The sequence below is a fragment of the Elgaria multicarinata genome, chromosome 3, assembly GCF_023053635.1.
Source record: "Elgaria multicarinata webbii isolate HBS135686 ecotype San Diego chromosome 3, rElgMul1.1.pri, whole genome shotgun sequence".
In the NCBI taxonomy this organism is placed as follows: Eukaryota; Metazoa; Chordata; class Lepidosauria; order Squamata; family Anguidae; genus Elgaria; species Elgaria multicarinata.
This window is the reverse complement of record NC_086173.1, coordinates 101,070,936-101,097,046: the sequence shown is the minus strand read 5'-3', so window position 1 is coordinate 101,097,046 and position 26,111 is coordinate 101,070,936. Positions and strand designations below refer to the sequence as shown.

The 26,111-nt window shown below is 43.7% G+C and overlaps 2 protein-coding genes across 4 annotated transcripts; one reads left to right on the top strand and one right to left on the bottom strand.

Annotated features, from left to right (window-relative positions):
* Positions 1-246: 246 nt before the first annotated feature.
* LOC134395098 (transmembrane reductase CYB561D2) lies at positions 247-9,509 on the bottom strand. 2 transcript variants are annotated; one of them, XM_063121099.1, is made up of 4 exons: positions 9,466-9,509; positions 5,366-5,670; positions 2,539-2,576; positions 247-1,846 (listed from the first exon to the last, which is right to left on the bottom strand). In XM_063121099.1, exons 2-4 carry the CDS (start codon positions 5,490-5,492, stop codon positions 1,343-1,345), a joined length of 669 nt encoding a protein of 222 aa, XP_062977169.1. In that variant the 5' UTR covers positions 5,493-5,670; positions 9,466-9,509; the 3' UTR covers positions 247-1,342. The 2 variants fall into 2 exon arrangements, with proteins under 2 accessions (XP_062977169.1, XP_062977168.1); XM_063121098.1 differs by lacking the exon at positions 9,466-9,509 and adding an exon at positions 6,899-6,949.
* A 344-nt stretch (positions 9,510-9,853) lies between these two features.
* Positions 9,854-25,379, top strand: NPRL2 (NPR2 like, GATOR1 complex subunit). Of its 2 annotated transcripts, XM_063121096.1 has the most exons (13): positions 9,854-9,917; positions 10,598-10,664; positions 12,101-12,186; positions 12,850-12,941; positions 14,751-14,919; positions 16,268-16,376; positions 17,374-17,510; positions 20,033-20,130; positions 20,791-20,827; positions 21,610-21,703; positions 22,461-22,578; positions 23,839-23,981; positions 24,312-25,379. In XM_063121096.1, exons 3-13 carry the CDS (start codon positions 12,109-12,111, stop codon positions 24,377-24,379), a joined length of 1,143 nt encoding a protein of 380 aa, XP_062977166.1. In that variant the 5' UTR covers positions 9,854-9,917; positions 10,598-10,664; positions 12,101-12,108; the 3' UTR covers positions 24,380-25,379. The 2 variants fall into 2 exon arrangements, with proteins under 2 accessions (XP_062977166.1, XP_062977167.1); XM_063121097.1 differs by lacking the exon at positions 10,598-10,664 and having other exon boundaries at positions 9,895-9,917.
* Positions 25,380-26,111: the final 732 nt, after the last annotated feature.

The following is a 26,111-nucleotide window of genomic DNA, read 5'->3' as shown; positions in this document are numbered from 1 at the left end:
CAGTGGTTGACTCTATCATCTCTTTAGAAGCAGTAGAACATGGCAATCTGGAATGCCATGGGCTAATTGCTCCCTGACCCAGATACTTTAGGATTTAAGAAAGGGTGGTGCATGAAGAATCTTAAACTTATGATAGTAAACCATTTCGGGTACCACCTCACAATGCTTTTAAAATGACATGAAGATGGGAGAGTAACAAGACCCTGCATCAACCTTCCCCAATCTGATGCCCTCCAGATGTGTTCGATAATTCTCAGCATGGCTGGCTGGGGCTTGTTAAGAATTGTAGCCTAACACATCTGGAGGGCACAAGGTTGGGGAAGGCTGCTCTATGTGCGTTTGAATTCCAGGCAAAGGGAACAGGTGGGGGAATGGTTCAGTGCCGACATCCTCCTCTGCCACTTTTTTTCTTCTAGATTCCACACCACCACGCCCGCATGTAACATGGTGTTTTCTCCTAACCATCATACATTTGGCCTGTTCACCCATTATACTAGCCTTGCGTGGCTTAATTTACCCAAGGAATTGTCGTGTCATGCCCCTGGTGAAATTCGTGCATGGCACCAGCTTGCTGTATCATGCAAATCCGGGCAGCAGAAGTTGCTTGACAAGCTTCAAAAACTCTGAAACAACCCACAGGTTATTTGAGGGTTGTCTAATCTTCAAGCAATCCCAAGCCCCATGCAAAACTGGTGACCAGTATGTGACACCTCCCACCCAATAAGTAAATTAAGCCATGGTGGGCTGTCATGTCACATGAACCACCTCATTACATAGTCACTCCTAAGGCTGCTTAGTTTATATGGTTTGTCCGCAGGTGTTTTTAACAAAAAAAACCTCTGCCCTTTACTTAAAAAACAACACTGTGTTGACAAGAAGCCAGCCCTTCCCCCATTCAGAAGGTTCATCTGTTCCCCAAGCCTGCATCACTTCTGCAGCCGAAACACTTAAGCAAGAGGAAGGCAGCTGGAGGAAGACAGGTGTGTGCCTGTGCTTAAAATGGCGTTACTTTCAATTCCAGCAGCTGGCCGGATCTGGAAATGTCTAAGCGCTGCGTCTGTTGTTCTTTCACAAGGAGGCACCCTCAGACTGCCACTGGGCCCCTACGCAGCCCCGGCAAGGATGTATTTCCAGAGATATTCACACAGAATGCTGCACTGGCACTGCAAGGAAGCTGTTTTAACAGTATAGGCATCTCCAGGACGTAAACAGCAGGGCGGGGAAAGTCAGTCTTGATTTTAAAATCCAATACAATGTTATAGGCAGGTAAAAACAGATGTTTCAGTCTTGGTGCTGCAACTCTCTTCAAGGATCCCATAAGGGGTCTGTTCGGAGATGGTTTTCAAGGCTGGATCCTTTTGCGGTAGAGGTAGGCATTGCTCACTTGGTTCATGATAACCAGGCTGGTGAGGACGGGGCACAGCAAAGACAGATACCAGGAGACGCCCGTCACTGATGTGGTGAACCACAAGGAGCACATCCCCAGCGTCAAACTGGCGCAGCCTAGAAGGTAGCCGATCAGACCTGATGTGGCATGGTAGAGCTTCAGTTTGGTCAGGGTCCAATTCTTCAGCAATTTGGGGTAGAGCAGAGCCAGCCCCCCCATGCACTGCATGCTAGCGTACAGCACCGTCAGCAAGCCGGTCTGGCCATGCCAGGTGACAAAGTGGTCCTTCCCATTGAGGTATTTGTTATAGGTGATGATGGCCAAGCCCAGCAGAGCGCAGATGAGGGAAAGCAGCTGCAAAGCCCAGTGGAAGCGAACCCTGGCCTTCCGGGAGAAGGAGCGGAGGAAGGAGCTCTCTGGAGAGAAAGCCAGCAGGGCTTCCGTCATCAGGAAGGAAAACTGGGGAGAGGCAGAAGGAGACGGATCACCACGGATTGCCAGCTTAAAGCTGGACAGTAAAAAGGGCTCATGTTCCCAAGGAAACCAAAATAAGAGTTTCTCCATCTAAAGAGTTCCCCCCAATATTTCGCTTAGAGCACCATGCTACATATATTTAGACAGAAAAAAAGTCCTCCAACTCCCAGCATTCCCCAGCCAGCTGGCTGGGGAATGCTGAGAGTTGGAGGACTTTTTTTCTGTCTAAACATGCATAGGATTGTTTAACGGGGATAACTTGGAGAGTTCCATCAGATACTTGACCAGACACTGATCTGTCATAGAGAGGTTGCTTCCCTCTCTCAAGGAGGCACACCACTTTTACAGTGAGCCCTGTCCATCAAAATAGGAGGCAAAAGACACTAGGGATAATTTCCTGATGCTTTAATCATAGCTTTGAACTAGGAAGCTGCCAGCAGGGAATTCTGGATTCCAGACCCACAAACTGGCAGAAGCTGCTGCATCACCTCCCGCTTTCTCTGTTCCTTGGTGCCCAAATCACATCCGGATTCTGCAATAAGTTAGTAACAACTCCCCTTCTCTACCCACTTCCCAGAATGTTCAGTGAACTGAACGACTCCCAATACAGACAAGATAGGAGCTACAGTTAGTTATTTGGGAAGAGGGTGGCAAAGAATGCTTTTGGTTTGGCTTACCGCAAGAGACATTAAGAAAGGATGCCAGGAGAACAGACCTGGAAAGAAAGGAGAGCAAAATGAGTCCCTGCAGTCTGATCAACTAGCATACAGCTGAAAATATACTGCCTAGTCTTCAAATGGAAGACATCCATTTAAAACTTAGATGCAATCCACAGAAGAACACAAGAACAGCCCTGCCAGATCAGAATGCCTACCTAATCCAGCATTCTGTTCCCACAGTGGCTACTCAGATTCCTCTGGGAAGCCCACAAGCAGGGGACTGCCTTGACGTCTTCTTTGCCCCGGGGTGGCTCCTAATCTGTGCCGTGTCAGTTAGATGACGCAGCTGCAGGTCCAAAGCCACCCCAGGACAAAGAGGTGAAGATGTGTGGCTTCTGCTGGTCTGGCCTCGCATGGAGCCACTCCGGGAACATTCCTGAGCAGAAGGCCACCTCCTATTGGTCACCAGAAGCTGCGGGAGGGGAGGGGCAGGCCCGTCAAGCCTAATGGCCACTGGAAAGCCCACACGGCCTCTCCTTGTAAGGACAACTTGCTGCAGAGCAGCCCCAACCCAACGACGTGAAAACAGCCCCAGGACAATCCAAAATGTACCAAAACCACAAATCACTGAAGAGAAACACTGTCACATTGTATCAAGGGTGCTTCCAGACAGAGATTCCTAATCAAAACACACTGTGCAGCTATTCCATCTTTCTCGCCTTAATATTTTGTGTGTTTTTGTGGTAAGTAAGGAAAAAGATGGAAGAAGCAACGAGAAAACACACGAGGATTACAAGTGGAAAATGACAATGTCTGGACCCCCATAAAATTCTGTGTTTGAGGTAGGGCAATTGCGCACTAAAAACCTTGTCTGGAAACACCCTGCATTTACTGGGCACCTCCATTTTGGAACTAATAGGTTTTGCCATTCCCCCTCATATAAGATTGTGGGAGAAACAAAACATGTGTTACCAAAAAAAGCCGTAACAAAGTGCCTATAAAATCACATGTACTGAGGGGGGGGGGAATTGTGGCACCTTAAAGACTAACACATTTAAAGTGGCATAAATGGTTGTGTTCTTAGTTCATAAAAGTTTATGCTACACAATCAATGTTCGATCAAGATTTAAACTGGATAAAGTGCACTGATGGAAGCAGACTTTCCCAGCCCCTCCTTCCCAAGGCAGCCCCACCCCCACCTCCAATACAGAGAGTCAGGAGGGCCTACGGAATGGAGTGAACTATGGTGTGGCAGGGGGATCGCCAAAAGTTGGGTAGAGGGACCTTCCACACAAGCGGAAGGCAGATCCTGGGTCCAGTCCTAAATCTTTTGTTTTTTAATGTGCCACAAAAGTCTTTGTTCTTTTTAGAATTAGATATGACACTGGTTGCACAGCCCTCTAAAGAAAAAACATTATCTTGCACAAGAGTGGTGTGACCCGTGAGATTGCAACAGGGTACGCACTGCGCTGTGCCAAATTTCCTGGCAATGGGCCCAGGTCATCTCATCCAAAGCCACTGCTTGCATTTAAGGCTCTTATTTCATCGAGGGACTTATTTAATTGAGAGAGGCGGAAAGTTTATTCCCACCAAGCATCCAGGTCTGTAACTGGATAATAGGAGACATTGCAGTCGAAGGATCAGCTTACTGTGACAAAGCTCATGTGCTGCGTTCGGTAATGGAACAACAGAAATGCGACACTGTTTGGCACTAAAGTGTTCAAGGTATACAACGGCCCCAGTCTTGGCATTGTTACAGGCAAGGGTAATGGATAACACAGCTGCTGGTCCTGCAGGTCCTCGTTTGCATCCAAGGGTTTGGAGGAGCATCGGGATGGGTGGGTGCATACCAATGCACTACACGACTCCTTTGCTGGACTGGGGCAGCTCTCCTACGCATGATGTCTGGCAGCAGCCATCCCTGTCAGTTTAGGCTAGGCGGTGGGCAACTTGGGCCCTCCAAATGTTCTTGGCCTGCAACTCCCATCTGCCCTAGCCAGCATAGCCAGTGGTGAGGGCTGATGGGATTTGAAGTCAGACAACATATGGGGGGCCACAAGTTGCCCACCCTTGGTTTAGGCCCTGCAGTTTTCTGTCAATTCTATTTAAGAGCAGGAATGTCAAAGAGCACCCAGGTGATTCAGAAGCCTAGTAGCTTGATCCTATGCAGAGTTAGGCTTAAACCCACTGAAATCAATTCTGAATAGGACTGGAATGTACAGTCATGTGAAAAAGAAAGTACACCCTCTTGGAATTGTATGATTTTACATATCAGGACATAATAACAATCATCTGTTCCTTAGCACGTCTAAAAATTAGGTAAATACACACATGGCTTCTCCATTTTGGCTTTATTTCTGTTAAATAAATCATGACACGGTGTAATATGTCATGTGTTGTTGTTCATCTGAGGTTGTATTTACCTAATTTTTAGACCTGCTAAGGAACAGATGATTGTTATTATGTCCTGATATGTAAAATCATACAATTCCAAGAGGGTGTACTTCCTTTTTCACGCGACTGTAAGTCTTATTGACCCTGTTCGGAAGACACCTTGAACCATGGTGGTTAAGCTTCTTTTGTTAACCACTGTGGTTTAAAGTGTCTTCTGAACAAGATCCTTGACTTTCAAAAGGCTCACGTAGGCCCTGTCCAGAAGACACTTTAAACCATGGCTTTAACCACAGTGAATAGGCAAACAGGACCATTATTGAGGCACTTGCAGGACAGAATTTGGCATGGGTGCATTCCTTCAAAGATTCTTGCCCAGGCCTTCACGTTCTCAACCCTATGAGCTGCTGTTGGAGAGCACCTATCCATGCATCTACCGTCACTCCCTACTTACTTGATCCAGGTCTGGCAAGCACAGCTACAAAGATGGTAAATCCAAGAGAGACAAAGTGTGCGGCGGCACCAAAGGCAGTTCTGAGGGAGCGGTAGATCCGTGATTCCGTTTCAATTGTCAAAGCCATGTCTTCTCCAGCACACTCTACAAGATGTTGACCTTCCAGGGTCCACCAGTTCTGGGTTTCTTGATGCTACGTGCAGCACGGATCACCTTCCCCAGCACATCAAGGCAAGGGAAAGCTAGAGAACGCTATTGGCTTACAGCAAAAACCACATCACTCTTCTCTTGCTTGTGTTAGTTCTCTGGTGGGGCGGGGAGGGGAGGAAAAAGGGAAGAGAATATCAAGAAAAAGGAGTCACTCAATAAAAGCTGTCATGAAACAACACAAAAGAAACCAAAAAAAACCAACTGGGTACTCATTGCCCATCAGGGATGCCACATCAGGGCCTAGGCAATCTGCCACAAAAGTCATTGACTTTTGTCAGCTGGACTCTTCCTTCATATCCAGGCTTCCTTCTGCCTGTGCTTCTTTTCTTCCCACCCTACATCTCTGTAACTGCAACATCTGTGCCCATAAAGTTATGATACAAGCTGGGCCTGCAACACAATATCACAGTGGAGTGCTTCTATTCAGGCTTCCAGCCACTTAATTCCATTCCCATTCCCATTTTTTTCTCCCAATAGGCAGGAAGCATTCTATACCCACTGAACATGCTCAGTCCTCATTGGACTGTTGGGGAGGGGGGGACTGTCCCCATAGAAAAGTAATTCAGGACTTTTTATACTTCTGCAAACCTCGGGTTTTTACCCAGCCATGCTGATACCTGCCTCTTGGATGGTGCATAAGGACTGGCACTTGAAGAATTGAGATTACATATTGGCATAGGCAAGTGGAACCTGTAACAAAATGTGGCCATGTTGAACATTCTAGTTTAGTGTTCCATTCAGTCAGCCATGCCCTCCTCCAAGATACTCCATTCCACCTTGCCACCCAGTTTTCTGTCTCCCTACCCCAGTCAGTCAGCATTTCATGGCCATTGAGCACTCCCAGTCCTCAGCAGGCTTTCTTTGGAGTTTCCCCTTCCCTAGAGGGCTTTTTTTAACCAGTTTTTTTTTTTTTTTTGTACTTGTGCAAACCTCAGGGCTCCACCAAGCCTGCTGATACCTCCGTCTTGTGTGTGGGTGGTGCTATTGTGATTACATATCCACTGACACTCACATCTACACATCAGAAATAGAGAGACTGGCTATTTAGGGAAACATTTGCCCATGCAAAGTTTTGCCCAGCATATGCATAAATAATTTTAGGAGAACAATTGCCGTAAAACGTCTGTTGACGTTTCTTACTCGCTTGTTATTTTGCTGTGGGATCTATTTGTTATCTTTTATGTGAAGCTGTTGTTCACTCTGCACCTTTGGCATGAGATGGGCCACAAGCCTAAGCAGATGCTTGCTTCCTTATCAGGAATTAAACTGGCTAAATATTCATACTGAAAGTTTGGGGAATGAAGGACAGCAGAGATAAACCACTAAGACCAAAGTAGCCTTACTGTCACCAACAGAAGGACTATTCAGGTGCGGGTGGTTTTAGGCTTGCAATGTTGGGGTTCAACAAGCTGCTGTTATCGTCTCTTGCACTGCCAGTGCCCAACCAGAGGCATCCATGATAGAAATGGGCACCTTTTCAAACAAGCTGTACTGACAAGTAAGAGAAAGTAACCATGCACAGTGTGGGACTCATGTCTCCCACCATGGAAAAAAGAGGAGACATTGGCAAACAACAAAGCCAGTACAGGAGAAAACACTATGAGCATTATAGTTCTGTTATTACTGGCTTCTGAATGCAAATGTTTGTCTTGACTTTAGCATAATAATGGTTTCTGTATAAAAAGCTTGTTGACTCACATTCATGCTTCATTTCACTACCGCAAGTATCCAAGGGATTGCACCACGGTGTAATGCTTTTTGAATTTGTAGGCATTTGTCAGGTCACGGCACACTGTTAGTCCACGGAAGGGCTTATATTTAGATCTAAGCAGCATAGAATCAAACAGCTTGGGGTGTGTGGGAAACAATACTCTACCTTTTCTCATGGGGTTCCCTATTTAAGATAACAAAGTGCTCTTGAACAAATCGTCAGCCACAAGCACCAACGGACAAATTCCAAAAGATTCTTCCCGACTTTTACACAATCTGCAAACTATACTGCTAATTTGATTATTACTGACATTTCAATATACAAAATTAAGTATAAAATTAAGCTGACTTCTTATTTACAACCGCCCTGTGAGAGGCTGAGGGGTAGAAACTTGCCCAAGGTCACTCAGTAATCACCATGGGCTGAGGACCACTTCAGATGTTACAAAATCCCTCAGTAAAATATGCATCCTGAATAGATGACCAATCACATATAGTGATCAAATGCACACGTATTTTCCAGCAACATTCGCAACTGCAATGACCTTACACGGACTACATATACATGGCTTGCACACCTATTTCAACACATTACTACCATCTGTGCAGGGATTTCCCCTACAGAGAACAGATTAAGTGGCCCTGAGTGGAAAATAAACTGGGTCCATACCCAACTACTCCATCTTTTGCACCCTCTGTAGATCCAGTTTAAGAACATAAGAAGAACACTGCTGGATTAGAAAAGAGGCCTATCTAATCCACCATTCTGTTCCCACAGTGGCTAGCAACATGCCTGTGGGAATGCCAGAAGCAGGACCTGAGTGCAATGGCACCCTTCCCTCTCGTATTCCCCAGCAACTGAGAGGCACATTGCCTCTGATAGTGGAGGAAGCATATAGCCATTATGACTAGTAGCCATTGACTGCCTTATTCTCCATGAATGTATCCAATCCCCCTTTAAAGCCATGCAAACTGGTGGCTGTCATCACTACTAGAAAATTCCATAATTTAACTATGCACTGACTCACTTGAATAAGGTTGTGGGATTAACAAAGGGTTGAGAATGGAAGTGATAATAGCAAAAGGATCAAGGCCACGTTGAGGCTCTGACTCAGCTGGGAGAAGATGAGGACATCTTTTCAAACACAGAATTACATTGTCAGCCAGACTGAACACTCCCCTTTCAGGGGCAGAAAACTCATCCTTCCCCAAATTGCACAGCCAAGTGTTCAAAACCAGGAAGCTCTAAACGCTAAAATCACACCCTCTACATTTGATCATGTACTAACCGGATGACATTTTTGCATATTTAAAGCAGTAATAAGATCGCTGTCAGTTCCAGGACGGAAATCAAGTGTTTTCGCCCTTTCCACGCATCCCTTTAATTTAAACCTGCCATCACAAACATAACAATAATAATGGTATCAGGGCAACAATCATGTTCTGTAATCTTAGGGAGAAGTGATGGATAGACGCCATCCCCCAGGCACCTCCCCACCCCTCCAACCTTGCCAGCTATTATTTCAGTGTCTGATCATCATCTCCCTTTGAGCACTATGAATGGGAGGTCAAGATCAGTGTGCTTCATGATTTCACGCCCAATTTTGCTACAGCCTCATTTGGTTTGGGGGTGGAATACAAGGAAAGACACAAGGATTGCTGTAGAACAAAAACCCACAGATCCTTCAGAGCTCCGTCAAAAGAGAGGGTGCATATTTTCTAGAGCCAGTTTCGGGGAGGAGGTTAGATGAGGAGGTCCCGGTATTTCCCAGGGTCCAAGGACTATTCCTGATCCGAAAGCAGACACATTGGCTTCGGATGAAGCAGACCCACCCCTTACACTAATCCGATATTATGGTATCTGGGATTCAAGTGCTGGAGACATTCCAAGCGAGGATACAGCAGCCTTCCCCAGCCTGCTTGCTTCGGGATGTATTGACCTGCAACGCCCATCTTCCCCAGCCAGAATGGACAATGCTAACTGGGGATGATGGGAGTCGAAGTCCAACACATCTGGAGGGAACCAGGCTGGGATACAAAAATATCCCCACCCGCCCCTACAGCCGTGGGAAGAAGAGATCTCCACCAAGGCTCCCCACCGTCCTGCCCGCCAGTCTGTCGGGGTTCCCAGCTCCGACCACGGCGGAGCAACACACCCACGGAAGGCGGATTTCACTCACCTGCTCTTGGAACCGCAGCTTCGCAAGGGAGCGGCAACCCTGGAAGAAGCAAAGGAAGCAAATATCGCCTTCTGATTGGCTAGGGCCGGCCTGTCTCGTCATGGATCCCGCCCATCCCTCCTACCAGCCCCTACGTCTGAGAGGCTGAGCCGTGCTGTCTATCACAAGGGAAATCCTGTCAAATCAATCCATCAGTCTCAGGAGGCACGTTTACTATTCCTTTATTAGTATTGCTACCCGAAAGGCGAGAGGGAAATCTGCGCGCGCATATCCGCAGAAGAGCCGTCTTCTCACTAGGCCTACCGAGGCGGTGACACACGCATGCGCAGTAATACCGCTGTTTAGAAGCGCCGCCCCCTCCATTGCACTTGGGTAGAAAAACATGCGCCCTCCTGCTTACATGGAGTGAAGTTTGCGCGTGCGTGTTTTCGATTAGCTCCTCTGCACCGTAGGTGAGTGAGCTTTTCCTACACAGAGTCATTGTTCGGCTACCTGGGGAGAAGGGGAGGATCCCTTAGGTGTTGTATCCGCATCTGGCTAAAGATTTCAGGGTCAGGGAGTTTTTGTAAGGCTGATTCTAGACAGGTATTTCTGTTAGCTCGTTGCAACGGAGTCTTTGGCCCTTTAATAAAGACTAAGGTTGGGTTCGGACGACACGATAATCAACGGTTGTTTCCCATTCTGTTCTTATTAAACCACCACCATCCCGTTGATTAGCGTGTCGTCTGAACTCAGCCTAACAAATGCCCAGTTTGTCAGGTTCGTGAAAGGTTGGTTAAATATACAGCTAGATAAATCACACACTCCTAATACTGAAGACAGGTGGTGGGTGCTGATGATTATGCAGCCAAAGCATTGAAAAACAAGAGGGTATGGATAGGTTCAGGGGAATGTGGAGGTTTGTACAGAATTTTTTTTTTAAATAAAATCTAAGGGGGTGGGGGGAAAGCCCAATGCGGAGTGAGCATGCTCAGTAGTCATGGAATGTTGATTGTCAATTGGAGGAGGGGAAGAAAACAGAGTGGGGTGGTGGTGGAATGGAGTATCTTAGTGCAGGGCCTTCCTGGCTGACTGAAAGGAACTCTGAATAGGAGCACATTGTGTTATAGGTCCTACTTCTTTCTGTTAATAGTGAACTCAAGTGCCAGCAGCTTTTCAGCCAAAGCGGGGGCTATCAGTATGCTTGGGGAAGCCCCAAGGTATGTAGAATTAGAAAATTTGTTTTTAAAACACCCAAAATATGTTTTTAAAGAGCCTCTGCCCCCAAAAAACAGCCCAGTGAAGACTGTGTGTGCTCAGGGGCTTTGGGAAACTCAGAATGTTGAGTGTCAATCAGAAAACAATAGTGGATAACTAGGAGAGTGGGTTCATTTCTTATAATGGAGCACTCAACTTATACACAATTACAGTTTATGGTATCCTGCAGGTGGTGGTAGTTAGCTTGCTGGATCCCTGAACAGGATCTCTCCTGTTAATGCAGCCTGTCCCAACTCGATGCCTTCCAGATTTGGTGCCCTCCAGTTTTCAATTCCCACTAGCCCCGGTTAACATGACCAGTGCTCAGGAATCCTAGGAGTTGTAGTGCACCCAGCTGGGGAAGGCTCTGCTAGTGGGGGAGGGTACACTACAACATTCTGTTGCAGATTCTGTTGTATGTGGACTGTACATGGGGGCGCAGTCATAAAGAACCAGACCTTGTTGGTCAGTAACTGTCAATTACTTTGTAGGTATGTTTTAAAAATGGTTCAGTAATATCCCTTTAAGGATATGTCCTTAGCAATTTAGGGTTCCTTGAGACACTTCTGTCAAATGGAGTTGATGGGATCATCCTGCCCATTTACTGCTAGTAGTTCTTTTTAGTGGTGTGGGGAAATTAAATGGAATGAATGATTCTAACACATTCTCTTACAGTTAATGAACAAATCCAGATGTCCAAGCTAGGCTGCTTCATCTAGAAATGAGGGATGTCATGCAGACACATATGGAAATGTGGCTAAGAGATTTTTTGTGTGAAAGTTATCACACCTGGTTGCTTCCAAACAATTCTGAAGACAGATGGGTTACTGGAACAATATTGATTATGCATGATTTAGGGTGCAATCCTCTGCATGTTTAGACAGAAAAATGTCCTAGGCTTTTTCCATCTAAAGATGCATAGGACTGGTTGTCACACAGAGGTTGTTACACAAAGGTTGTCACACAGAGGAGGGCCAGGATCTCTTCTCGATCCTCCCAGAGTGCAGGACACGGAATAACGGGCTCAAGTTAAAGGAAGCCAGATTCCAGCTGGACATCAGGGAAAACTTCCTGACTGTTAGAGCAGTACGACAATGGAATCAGTTACCTAGGGATGTTGTGGGCTCTCCCACACTAGAGGCTTTCAAGAGGCAGCTGGACAACCATCTGTCAGGGATGCTTTAGGGTGGATTCCTGCATTGAGCAGGGGGTTGGACTCGATGGCCTTATAGGCCCCTTCCAGCTCTACTATTCTATGATTCTATGACTGTTCCCTTAGTAGATGAATCTATGCCTACCAGGGATTGGCACCTTTCAGAGGTGAGTTTGCCCTGTCAGTTCTGCGTATTGTGTGTACCTCTTTCCACCTTTTGAGTTCTGTGCATTGGATCTTTTGCAGATATCACCATGGAAATCAGTAGCAGAATTGAGTGTATCTTCTTCAGTGAATTCCACCCAACACTTGGGCCTAAAATAACATACCAGGTCAGTGGTACCAGAGGTTTTTGTTTCAAACAATGGTGTAGTTACTGAAGTGGGGGCATTCATGAAGCTGTCTTATATCAGGTCAGACTGCTTGTCCATCTAGTACAATGTTATCTAGCAGTGGCTTTCCAGTGTCTCCAGCAGGAGTTTTTTTCCCCATCATCTGCTACCTGTTCCTTCTGATGGAGATGCCAGGTATTGAAGTGGAGGCTTTTTGCATGCTAAGGCTGTGGTCCCTCTGCTCATGAACAAACTGCATCAAAGCGACTCCCTCTTCTGCAGCCACCACCACCCCATTTTAAAAATCTTTCTCCTCTTTTACTTCAAATTGTACACTCTACTTCTGCAGTGCTTGAGAATGTACCATCTTCGTTTAAAAACCAAAGCTGCTACCTCCTCACAAATAAGTGATTCCCTCTATAGCATGGCTTTTCCCTAAGCAGCAAGGGCAACCATACCTATTCATTGAATTTAAATAAAATCTTTACCTTTATAGCACTCAATAAAAATACTGAAGTCTTTTTCAGATGACAGAGAAACATGGATCTATAAAAACATGTTCAGCAATCTTGCCTTAGCTTAGAAACTGGCCATTCCCTGGAATCAGTAAATCTGTGTTTTTGACTCTTTAATGTTTTGAAGTTGTCTCTTTTGACCCTACAGGTACCAGAGGATTTCATTTCCCGAGAGCTCTTTGATACAGTTCAAGTATATATCATCACCAAACCTGAACTGCAAAACAAGCTTATCACAGTGTAAGTACTACCCAGCAGCAATGTAAGTAGAAAAAGTTGCTTGCAGATACCACCATGTGAGTCTTGTAGACCACCCTTCCTCCTTTAATCATGCCCATTTAGCAGCATTTCTGCCATCTTTGGCCTTGTCCTTTCTTAGGACAAACCCTACTATTAGGCCGAGTGAAGCAGCTGAAAGAACAGAAAATTGTTGTTGTTTTACTGCAAAGAATGGCGAGAGGTGTTTATGGGATTTTCTGCCTTGGATGCCAAAATAATTTAGTTGGCCTTAGAATACACTTTAGAAACATGGGAATATGCCTTATACTTGACTGGGTTCACATAATCACTGCAGCCCACCATGGCTAATTTAAGCCACAGTGGGTAGCAGCACATACCGGTCACCCTTTTGAATATTCAAGCTACAGTGGGTGGGTGCCACGGCTTGTCATGTGAACCCAGTGGGAGTGCTTTATATGAAGGTTTAACAACCCTCCCATAACATAGGCTGTTTTAGGGTTATGCACAGATTTTTTAACATTTGCATAAGCCACCCTCGTCGGGTTCACATGATGCAATAAGCCATGGTGACCATCTGCCACAGCTTGAGTATTCAAAAGTGTGGTTGCACACACTGTGGCTATTGTGTGAATCGGTCCACTGAGTCAGACCCTTGGTCCATCTAGCCCAGTATTGTCAATGCTGACTGGCAGTGGCTCTCCAGGGTTTCAGGCAGGATTCCTTCTCAGCCATAACTGGAGAGCTGGGGATTGAACCAGAGACCTTCTGAATGCAAAGCAGGTGCTTTCCCATTGAGCTATGGACCCTGCAACCTTGACTTGGGTATGTTGTAGGTGCCATTTGCTACTGTGCCTCAAGCAGAACTGGCCCTGTTTAAAAGACATGATGTAATATGCATCCTTCTTGAGTATGTATGCAGAGTTTTTGCCCTTGCCACTGAGCAACTGCAACTTGTCCTCATCAATGTATTAGCTACTACTTCCAGTGCAGATGCATGGCCTGAGCCTGCACTTCTCTTATTAGAAATTAAGCACACTGCCCCACCTTATATATACCAACAGCCTGGGCAGGGGAAATCCCATTGGTTTCTGTTGGACATATTTCTGAATAGACATGACAGAACTGGGCCACAAAGGGATGAGTTTCCAGGTTTGTCATGTAGACAGTCTATTAAACTACTTGAGGTTAAAAAAACTAATGATCTAAAATCAAGCACAAGCACACTCTGTCTATCTAGAAATATGAGAATGTAATGGAAACAAGAACAAATTAGGAGTCCAATAAGAAGCATATTAAAAAGTGTTGCCACCTTGGAGTGAGCAAATCTCACTTGGGGTGATCAACTCAAAGAATACAAGCCCCAATCCATCTATGGATGCTTAGCAGCCAGGGCCCTGTGTATATGTAGTCCTCCTGTCAGATGATCAGCAATTCGGCTGGGAAGGACTAATTCATCCTCAACCTCAGAAGATTTGCACACACGCAGACGTGGCTGCTGGATTGAACATGGGAATCGCATTTGCAGCAATCATTTCTGCACCCAGTTAGGGATGCACATGTTGAAGCTTACTGCTAGGTTTGCATGGCCCATAGCTGGATTGGGAACAAGAGTTTGGAGTTATTGGATTAAGGAAGGTGGAAAGCAAGACTGTTTTATTCTTTTGGGGATTGATTTAGTGGGTGGCCTCTGCAAAGAGACTAGTGTTAAATGAAATACAATTGAATATCATTTTGTATGCTGCAAAGTGCCATGAAAGTTACATTTAATGATATTTTAAAAATCTCTCTCTCTCTCCCTCCCCCTTACAGTACAGCTATGGAAAAAAAGCTGATTGGTTGCCCAGTCTGTATTGAACATAAAAAATACAGCCGGAATGCCTTGCTTTTCAACCTTGGCTTCGTTTGTGATGCTAGAGCTAAGACCTGTGCACTGGAACCTATTGTGAAGAAACTGGCAGGTTATCTTACCACTCTAGAGGTTAGACATAGCATAAATAGTTTGTCCCATGCTTCTCTATCCAATGGTGTATACAGATTATATATTTTAGCAACACAGAAGCTCTGTTGTCTTATATCTTCTGTTACATGTTGGTCAGTGGCAAACCAGATTTTTCCAACTTTTTGTAGGACATTGCATGGCACCTGATAAACTCTGGAACTGACCACCCAAACATACAACCCGTGCTATTGTGATAGGTGTGTGCAACAGGCACCTATTGGACAGCACCAGTGTCATCGCTGATGGCCAGGCACGATACTTCTACTATCACTTCTCCATGCAGTTTTGCAATTATTTTTCAATGGCCAAATTGTGAGTGCTTACCTTCTTTATCTCAAGAGTAGTCTTGTAGTCTGATAAAAAGAAACAGTGCAGAGTTTACCTTGTTCCCTGCAACAGTGTTCTGCCATTTCAGGAACCTTTTCTTAATTTTTTTAAAAAAAAACTTTCAAGGCTGTCTATTTTCTCCCTTACTCCATAGCCAGTATACATCTCCTGTTTAATTCTCTGTTTGCTTGAAGAGGCAAACAGCCTTCTAGCTTGCTTCAAGACTGCTCCCACAGAAGCAAGCACCTCTTCTCCCCACTCCCCGTTTCATTTGTGTACCAATATCATACAACTGTTGCAGACAGAGCAGGGATTTGAACCCAGGTTTCCCACTTCAGGAGGCCACACCACACTTCAAGAAGGACACAGACAAGCTGGAGGGGGTTAGGAGGAGGGCAACAAGGATGATCAGAGGTCTGCAAACAAAGCCCTATGAGGAGAACTGGACATGTTTAGCCTGGAGAAGAGAAGACTGAGGGGAGACGTGATAGCAGTCTTCAAGGACTTTAAAGGTTGTCATACAGAGGAGGGCCAGGATCTCTTCTCGATCATCCCAGAGTACAGAACACAAGTTACAGGAAGCCAGATTCCGTCTGGACGTCAGGAAAAACTTCCTGACTGTTAGAGCAGTTCAACAATGGAAACAATTACCTAGGGAGGTTGTGGACTGTCCCACACTAGAGGCCTTCAAGAGACAGCTGAACAACCGTCTGTCAGGTATGCTTTAGGGTGGATCCTAGCAGTAGGTTGGACTCAATGGCCTTATAGGCCCCTTGCAACTCTACTATTCTGTGATTTGGTACACATGCCATAATAGCACTAATGGAAAGGTTGCTTCTATTACTGTACAAACATGTTTGTTATTGCTGTGAAGATATATACAAGGTATTCTGCATGGAGAAGTCCTATTTTCTTAAGCGTGGGATACACACAATCCATGCTACTGGTGGCATATTTAAGGTTTTGGTTAAGGCTGACCATTGACGTTGTTCTTTCCTAGCTTGAGAGTGGTTTCATTTCCAATGATGAGAGTAAACAAAAGTTGATCCCCATCATGACCATCCTACTTGAGGAACTGAATGCGACGGGCAGGTGCACACTGCCTATAGGTATTGTCAACAAACTTGTTGTGGAATGTAACTTGAAAAGGAACATATCAAAATACAAGCTTGTGATTTTGGGGGGAAATGCAAGGGAAGATGGCAGTGTGGCTCATTCAGGCAGGAAAGCACTTACCTTGTGGTGTTGGCCACTCCTTTTCTCTGCCTTGGGTATTAAAACTTAGAAGTAATCTGGTTGCTATAGTGCACAGCCTTCCCTAACCTTGTCCCCATGAGATGCTTTGGACTTCAACCCCCATCAGCCCCAGCCAGCATGGCCAACAGTTAGGAATACTGGGATTTGTAGTCCAAAATATCTGAAGGGCTTTGGGAAGGCTACAATAGAATATGGTACTACTCAAGAGCAGGAAAGGGTGATGAGTGAATATTAAATCCTGCCTTTATACCGTTGAGCCTAGTGTTTATCTTAATTTCAAGGGGGAAATGCAAAAATCCATGAAAAGTTGGACTTCAGTTCTTTTTAAGTAAGTTCTTGCTATCAGAGCTAAATATTTGTGACATGCAGAACCTTTTATTTTCCTTTACCCTGGCTCGCATTAGAAGTATGAAAAAAGAGGATCTGCTGATTGTCCTTATTTGAATAATCTGAATTCAGCATGATGAGAAGAGTAGGCTCTAATCCCTTCCTGTTGTTCTGTGTTGTCAGACAACCTAGTCTGTATTTGAGTCCACTAGGCAACTTTTTGCTCACACCACCTGACCTTGACCATGCATTTGGCCACTTTTCGATTAAGAAACAAGCAGTGCCCCCAAGTCCAGACTTATTCAGCTAAAGTATTTTTGATTTAAATCTTTAGTAATAATCAGTGATATGGTTGTAACTTGGGTGCTGCCATGGTGGAACCAGCCTTGTTGGGTCATGCAAAGAAGGTCCTCGTATCAAAAAGCCATGCAGAGGCCCATGTTTTCAAATGCAAGCAGAGCTTTTTGTGATAGTGCCACCTTGTAATGAGTTCTCTCCATCATGCTTTGCTCCTTGTTACAGATGAATCCAACACCATTCACCTGAAAGTGATTGAGCAACGTCCAGATCCCCCCATTGTGCAGGAATATGATGTTCCTGTTTTCACACAAGACAAGGATGACTTCTTCAATTCCCAGTGGGACCTCACCACTCAGCAGGTTGGTTCACACAACTGGACAGGGACTTGGATCCCACTCCTTCATTTTACACAACGGTGTCATGGCAGTAGTGTTGGAGTCTCTGTCTCTCTCTCTCTCTCTCACACACACACACACACACCAATCCTACTTAGCCTTAGAGTTTCATGAGCCAGGCTGACTTGTAGCTCAAGGAGGCAAATTATCACTGGTAAGATGTAATTTAGGCAATTTAGTTTTATACTTGCTTCTGAATAAGTATGTGTAGGATCAGACTGGCCAAATTACATTTTCCCAATGACAATTTGCATTTAACTCAATCAGAGTTAAATGGGATTTATTTCCAAATGAGCATGCATAAGAGTGCAGCCTAGATTTGGTTTAGGTCTAGACTATAGTATATGGGCCCATTCACACAGAACAGCAAGAAATTGTGCCACGAGCAAGCAACTTCTGCTTTGTGTTATCAAACTCCTATCGGGCCAATTGTAGATTGTTGCAAGACATGCAAACCCAGACACCTTGGGTTGTTTGTGGGTTCAACAACCCAAAGTCAGCCTAAAATCTAATTGTAGGTTAGATTAGTTCTGTGTTGACTATGCAAAGCAGAAGGAGCTTGAGCACAACATGCAATTCTGCAAATAATGGAGCTGTCGGAAGAACTCTTGCTTCAAGACTGCTCCGACAGATTATAAAGAAGTCAGTCTGTAAGCACCTTGAAAAAATGCAGTGATTACTAGAAGCCAGCATGGATTTGTCAAGAACAAATCCTGTCAGACTAACTTGATCTCAATTTTTGATTGGGTAACCTCCCTTCTGGACTGTTGGAATGCTGGGAACATAATATATCTTATTTATTTATTTATTTATTTTATTGCATTTCTATACTGCCCAATAGCCGAAGCTCTCTGGGCGGTTTACAGCAAAGATTTTGAAAAAGCGCCCATGATATTCTGATTAACAAACTAGCTAAAAGTGGTTGGACTCAATGGCCTTATAGGCCCCTTCCAACTCTACTATTCTATGTTTCTATGGGTTAATTAACTCACAATCTGCCATCATTGCATGGGAACTGGGTTCCTCTGTGTGTGTGTCCGTGTGTCCCGTGAACAGAAGATCATGGTATCTGTAACTTTTCTATTTTCTGAGTCATTTTCTGAATGAGCATGGAATAATATAAATAGTACAAATCTTCCTACAAATAGGAAAATTATTCACCAGGATTTTATAGAAGGGTCTCCGGTAACAGAATCAGAATTCTACAAACTTTAAACTCCAGACACAGGCAATTCCAAATACTGCTGAAATCTGTTTATATTGTTTGTTTTGTTTTACTGCTTCTTAAAAAAACCCCATCTTTTCACATCATTTGGCCATTGGACAGGATCGCACAACTCTCATAGTACACACTAGAAAGGTATCCTGTAGGTTCAGTTTTATAGAGAAAGAAACAATGCAGCTGTATGCAAACACTCTGAGATGCTAAACTTCCACATATCCAGTATGTTTTATACCAGGGATGGGCAGAAAATAGATCTGAATCTACTGGTAGATCTCTAAGTGACTTCCACCAAGATTTCTGACTCCCTTTTTGTCTAACCATGCCCCTGTCTTTGGCACCGCGAGGTGCCTGGTTCCTTCCCGGCATCTGCACGGGAAGGAATGCAAGTGCAAACTTTCCCTGTGGTGTTGAGGGGGAAAGGAACAAGGGAGCAGGAACGAGGCAGCCAGAGGAGGATGAGGAGAGGGATGCTGGGCGTCCAAACCACCTCTCCTCCCTCTGACCTCCCTCTGCTGCCTGTTCCTCGCCCCCCCCCCATTTTTTAATTTTTAAAGAGGTGCAGGGCCCATTCCTCTCCTCCCCCTCCCCCCCATTTGTTGTTATTATTATTTGCCACGGGGCACAGGACTCTTCTGAGGTCCCAGCCCATGGCAGCCAATCAGGGGGTGCCATGGGCTGTGAGAAGCCTTTGCTGCCAAAAAAGTCGGGGTAAGTGCCTGACTTTTTTTCAGCAGAGTTTCTGGGGTTTGCCTCCGGATAGCTTTGCAATGGCTGCTGCGTCATGTAGATGACGTGCCGCTACTGCGAAGTCAAACCCTTTGTGTAGACAAGCCCCATGGTAGCAACAAAATCCTACCCCCTCCCCAACCCTGGCTGAAATTATGCTGCTGAAATTAAGAAAGCTTAAGTAACTAGGAGTAAATTTTGTGAGCTCCATTCAGGAATGTGAACTCAGTTCAGTTCTGGTGCGCAAAACAAATTCCTGGGCTCAGAATTCTCCAATTGTACGGCTTCTAGTAAAAAACAAAGAAGATCCCACAAACCTGAAGTCTGTCCACGCCTGTTTTATATGGTTCTTACTGTATAATTACTCTCCGTTGTCTGGCTTTCCAGTTGAATGACCATATTCTGGACTTCTACATCCATGTCAGCCTTCCAATTACGAGATTATCTTGCATTATTTTCTTAGTTTAGCTTGTGAAAATGTCCTTTACACTTGGATCTCTGCTTAGCCTTGCATTATATACACACATCTTCCTAGATCCTCCCATACATTGATGGATTTCGGCATGTTCAGAAAATATCCGCTGAAGCAGATGTGGAGCTCAATTTGGTCCGAATTGCCATCCAGAACCTATTGTAAGTGCCTGGTGCAAAAAGGAGAAAAGACTTCTGGTCTTGATCACAAACAAGTTAAAATATTTATGTACAAGTGATCTCACCCTATTGTTCTCCTGCCTGCCACGTCTTTTTGCTCTGTGTCCTCTTCACCCCTCTTTTTAATGGCAAGTCTGCGGGGGCCCAATTTCTTTATCAGGACAACAGCACATGGGGAGATTTAACCCTTCCCTCCCCAGCCACCATCTTGATGAAACATACTCTCTTCCCCCCACCTCTCCCTCCTACCAATTCACCACAGGAAGCCTGTTCTTGCCTGAGATTAGGGAGAAAGGCTTCCATGTCAAGAAATTGAGTATATTCCAGCAAAGTTCAAACTCTGACTACACTCCTCTTAGAAAGCAAGTTCTGGCTATTTTGAGAAGTTTACAGACCTTTTTCCCATTACCTCTTAACACTACTTTGGCCATATTTCTTAAAATTAACCATCTATCTTGTCCTAATGCCATATCTTGAAAATACTCCCAACAAAATTACTATGGGATCTCTATCACAAATACTACTTACACCATTACATACAAGTAACTCCTGCATTCCTGTTATTCCCTTAACATGCATAAAGTTTAGTGTGCTGGTTAATTTCTAATGGCCTTTTTTCTCTCTCTCTCTTTTTTTTTTTAGATACTATGAAGTAGTGACTTTGGTTTCCATACTTCAGGTGAGTGTAATGGGTACATGTCTCAATGTGTTTGGGGAATTTATATTTTATACAATGGAATGTCTGGTTCACTTCTGCATATCATCACTTAATCACTGCAAGAGCAAGTGAGCCATAACAGATCAAAACAGTGAAGTTAGAACTTTTATTTCATATCAGACAATTGCTTTTCAATAGTCAGTTCTCACATTCAGCTCAAAGTAATCAAGTGATGAGAAATCAAATGTATTGTACATGCATGTGTGAACTAGACCCCTATCTCAAGAAAGAGTGCTGATTTTGTGGATTTAATGTAAGGCCTGAATATGTAAACATTCAAAATTGTATTTAATTTTATGATGTCGATTCACATCATTATGTGAAAGCTTATGTGCAGTTTGAAAGCACTCAAGGCAGATCTTATCACAAGCCCTTTATTTATTTTTCTCATTATGAATGTAAACCATACAAGTGGGGCTTCATGATTCTCCTGCCTTTAAGGGAGGTTCAGCAGGTGGTGTTGGTGAAATTACCCAAAAGACAAATGATATGTGGCAGTGAAGTGAAAAATTTAAAATTAAAAAAAAATCTAGCATTAGATGCTAGAGCAAGTGCTAATATCCTGTTCAATTCTGTTTTGCCATATAGCCCTTAATGTTGGCATTCTTCAGGCAGCAGTCATGCTGGTTATATGCCGCTGTGTACTGTTGTTGAGATTTTTTTTTTGTCTAGCAATCTGTGAATTCCAGCGGTAGCTAAAATCACTCTTGCTGGCTTACTGACACGTCTCATTTTCTTTTTAGTACTCAAATGTATATTGCACGACGCCTAAAGTCCAGGACCTGGTAGATGATAAATGTCTCCAAGATGAATGTCTTTCATATGTCACAAAACCAGGTATGGAAGGCTGGCTGACAGTGCAGTCTTATACGGGTCTACTCAGAAGTGCTATTGAGTTCAATGGGATTTACATCCAGGAAAGTATGTATAAGAATGCAGCCTAGGATTAATAAGGAATGTAGTAATCTGGAATTATCTGTCATGACCTTGTAGTTATCCTTGACTAGCATCCCAGCTGTTCCTCTTGTAGTTCATATGCTTTTGGAGTTTAGCATAAAATAAAAGCTTATTTGTGGAAGGGGCTCTTTACTGAGAGACTTTAGAATATATTTGCATTAATACAGTTGCCAGTCCATCACTGAAATAATTATATAAATAATATTGTACCACATTTAAAATGAATACATTTGCTACTGGCTGTCAGCCAGATCCAAACAAAGAAATTCAAATGGATCTATTTAATTGTTGGCAATGCTGTTGACAGTAGCAGTTCTGTGGACTACATTTGGCAGCATTCATGAATTTGCATCTAGCCTGACACTTCGGAATATTCTGTGGGTTATTTTTAGCCCCCATAATTATTGAATGCCATTTGTATAGCACTTTTGAACAGCATTTTTTAAGATTGCTCTATTTATGTTGGGTATTTTTTGTCTGTATTGCACATCTTATCATTGATCACGAATGTCATTCAGTTGCAAATGCTAGTTTGCATGAATTGCCAACATTTTGTAAAGTCCATTAAGATATATCTAAGTATGATTGCCAGATGTTTCAGGATAATTTCTTAATTTTATTTTACTATTTTGTATAGGTCACAAGCGAGCCAGCCTGAGAGACATTTTCCAGCTGTACTGTGGGTTGAGCCCTGGCACAACTGTTCGAGACCTCATTTGCCGCTATACCCTCCAGCTCCAGAGAGTGGATGAAAGGTTGGAAGATGTGTTTTTCCCCCCTAAGAATTACTGTTCAGTAGTGCTTGAATTACAGGGGCCAGCCTTGCTATTCTTTGATAGTGGTCCCCTTAGCCACTGTTTTTACAAGGCTACAGGGACCCTATGAGTTGGCTATTACTAGAGGGAACCAGGAGTGGGGTGTATGCCCTCCATTTAGCCCCAAACACACACCTCTATTCCCTTAATGTATGGGATAACTAACTTCTCGTTTGGATTACTGCAATGCGTTATACGTGGGGCTGCCTTTGAAAACGGTCCGGAAGCTTCAGCTGGTACAAAACAGGGCAGCCCGTTTACTAACAGGGACTGGCCGGCGAGTTCACATTACGCCAGTCCTTTTACAACTTCATTGGCTGCCAGTCCAGGTCCAGGCCCGATTCAAAGTGCTGGTATTGACATTTAAAGCCCTAAACAGTTTGGGGCCAGGTTATCTGAAGGAACGCCTCCTCCCATATGTACCTACCCGGACCTTAAGATTATCTACAGGGGCCCTTCTCTGTGAGCCCCTGCCAAAGGAAGTGAGGCAGGTGGCTACTAGAAGGAGGGCTTTCTCCGCTGTGGCACCCCAGTTGTGGAATGAGCTCCCCAGAGAGGTCCGCCTGGCGCCTACACTGTACTCTTTTCGTCGCCAGCTGAAGACCTTTTTATTCTCTCAGTATTTTAACACTTAATTTTAACTTAAATTTAAATTTTACTGTTCTAACTCTGTATTTTAATCTCATATCAATTTTGCTGCGTGGTTTTATCCTGGTTGTGCTTTTTATACTGTATTTTGTAATTGTGCTTTTAACATGTTGGTTGTTTTATTATGGTTTTAATTTTTGTGAAATGCCCAGAGAGCTTCGGCTATTGGGCGGTATAAAAATGTAATAAATAAGATAAATAAATAAAATAATGTGAACTCTACTGTTTGGAGATAAAGCTCTTACTATACCATTTGCAGAAATACAAAAAGTAGTGCTGTGTGTGGTGAGTGGCCTAAGAACATAAGAAGAGCCCTGCTGGATCAGACCAAGGGTCCATCTAATCAAGCATTCTGTTCACCCAGGGGCTGACCCGCAAGCAGGACGTGAATGCAATAGCACCCTCCTGCCCATGTTCCCCAACAACTCGTGTACAGAGGTATACTGCCTCTGATACAGGAGTCTACAAAGCAAAGACAGAATTAGCCTTAAATGTTGGTTTCCACAGCCTTTCTATGAATGTTGGTTTGTTTTATATTTTGTTCCTCTTTAGGAAGCTCATCCAGTTTGGTCTGATGAAGGGCCTTATTCGACGGCTCCAGAAGTATCCTGTGAAAATATCCCGGGATGAAAGAAGTCATCCAGCACGACTGTACACAGGCTGTCATAGTTATGATGAGATTTGCTGTAAAACAGGTAAGGTAAAACATGTCTATCTGCATCAATCTACACAAAAAAACATACAAAGTTGTGAAAAAAGCAGCAAACAAAATAACAAAAATGTAAAAAAGCAATAAAATAGTCAGCAGCAAGAATGGATGCAGTGCAACAATCCTTGGGTTAGTTGTAATATGGTTAGCTTGATTAGCTTGAATGAAAAAAAGTCGGAAAAGTCGGCACACTCTTACCTTGAGCGGAATGCTTCACTTTTTTCAACCTCTCTGAAATTGGCTTCCTTTCAGTTTTTAGATGGAGTCATGTTAATGCTAAATATCTTTTCACCATTATTTTGTGCTTCCTCTTTAGGAATGAGCTACAGGGAGTTGGATGAAAGGTTGGAGAATGATCCCAATATAATTGTTTGCTGGAAATGAGTCTCTCCAAGAAACAGCCCATGTTCAATTTGTCATGTTATATTAACTATTAATTGGGCTGCATGGGACTTTGAGGATGCTTCAAAACTTCTTCTGAGATCATTAAAAGCACATGGATCAAATTGTATGGCGTGATGGATGTTTTTCAGATCAGTAATGCCCTAGATGGGACTGGGGTATTTTTGCATTGCTTAGTGCAGATGAGCATAGATCCCATTTTCTCTGAGGAGCTAAACACACAAATCTGTATCAAGAAATTTTTTTGTTTGTAAATAAAGCTAAGTTTCAGATTTAGAGAATTGTGGGAGGTGGGTGTTTAACCTATTCTCTGTTGGTGTTTTCTCTTCAAAACCCCATAGTTGCTTCACCCCAAGGGGGTTACAGATGCAGATTTACAAAGGCAAAATGGTTCTGCAGCCCCCATAAGGGGAAAAGCAGCTCAGGAGGATTTGAAGCAGAAAAATGGCTGGTGGGGAATGGGTTAAGTCTTCACTCTTAACCAGCTGCGCCTCAGTTTAAAATCCTGTGTAGTTTGTCCTGAAGTAATAGAAAAGGCTCACCCACTTATTGCTGTCCCCGCTTCGTTTTCCCCTTAGTAAATGAACTGTGCCTGTCTGCAAAATCCAACTTTTTAACACGTAAGCAGCATGACACTTCTTGCCTTGAGCTCCTTCCAGTGTTTGCAGTTAATCTTTTCTCTTGTTACATGTCTAGCAAAAAGGTTACAAACTCTGGTAAAATATCTGCTACAGCCCTCCCCAACCTAGTACTCTCCATATGTTTTTGACTTCAACTCCCATCAGCCTCAGCCAGCATGGCATAGTCAGGAATGTAGGAAGTTGTAGTCTAAAACATCTGGAAGGCACTAAGTTGGGGAAGGCTGATCTGCTGTGAAGAATCTAGCATTGTCAAACATGGTTCCTTTCCTTAGATAAAGTACTAAATGAGAAAGTATTGTAATAAAATTGTACAAATAAACTGGATGTCATATTTGTTATAATTGTGCTGTTCCTATTTTTATTTTGAGTACTTCCTATGGATTATTAGTGGTGAAGAATTATTATGGATATATTTTTGTATTTGATAAGGCTAAGGTAAATTAAAAAAATTCTGTGCGATTAGGAATTCATATACAGCAGGAATAAAGAAAGGAAGCAAACATTGATGCTTGCAATGAAATAGTAATTTAAGTTTTGAAGTTTCATTATAAATAAATCAAAGCTTGTATATCCTCTGAGTTTGAAGCATTGTTAGATGAAATATATTAGGTGAGATTAGATCAGTATCCTTCTTTACAGAATTCTCTTGCACAGTAGTACCCCCTAATTCAGAGGTGGGTAGTGTACAGCCCCACTGCTGCTAAATTATTACCTTGTTTGGAAGATTCACACTCCTAGAAGCATAATAATGCATGTGTTTCTTGTTTCCCAGCAAAATTGTCATTTTGTCTCCACTGATGCAATTTTGGTGACAAAATTTTGGGGTGGGAATGTGGCTTCCCAACACCTGGAAGTCACCCCTCCCCTGCTGTACTGTGTCTGAGCTGATTGTAGCTACTGATTGATGAACGATGCATTCTGTACATGCTCAGATATATATGCAGTTTTTAATTTACGGGGCTGAGCCAACATTTAAAAAGGGAAAGGGTTTTGGACCTCCAACTGAGCCTTTCTTCCAGTCTTAGTGATACTCAATATCTAGTGGTGGTTTGGTGCATTGTAGTAAATGAGAT

Coding starts and splice junctions, on each gene's coding strand:
- LOC134395098 (XM_063121099.1), bottom strand. CDS start 5,492: ATGGCTTTGACAATTGAAACGGAATCACGGATCTACCGCTCCCTCAGA. Junction 2,577..5,365: donor GCTTGCCAGACCTGGATCAA/GTAAGTAGGGAG, acceptor CTTTCTTTCCAG/GTCTGTTCTCCTGGCATCCT. Junction 1,847..2,538: donor CTTTCTTAATGTCTCTTGCG/GTAAGCCAAACC, acceptor GCCTCTCCCCAG/TTTTCCTTCCTGATGACGGA.
- NPRL2 (XM_063121096.1), top strand. CDS start 12,109: ATGGAAATCAGTAGCAGAATTGAGTGTATCTTCTTCAGTGAATTCCAC. Junction 14,920..16,267: donor GTTATCTTACCACTCTAGAG/GTTAGACATAGC, acceptor GTTCTTTCCTAG/CTTGAGAGTGGTTTCATTTC. Junction 20,131..20,790: donor ATTGCCATCCAGAACCTATT/GTAAGTGCCTGG, acceptor TTTTTTTTTTAG/ATACTATGAAGTAGTGACTT.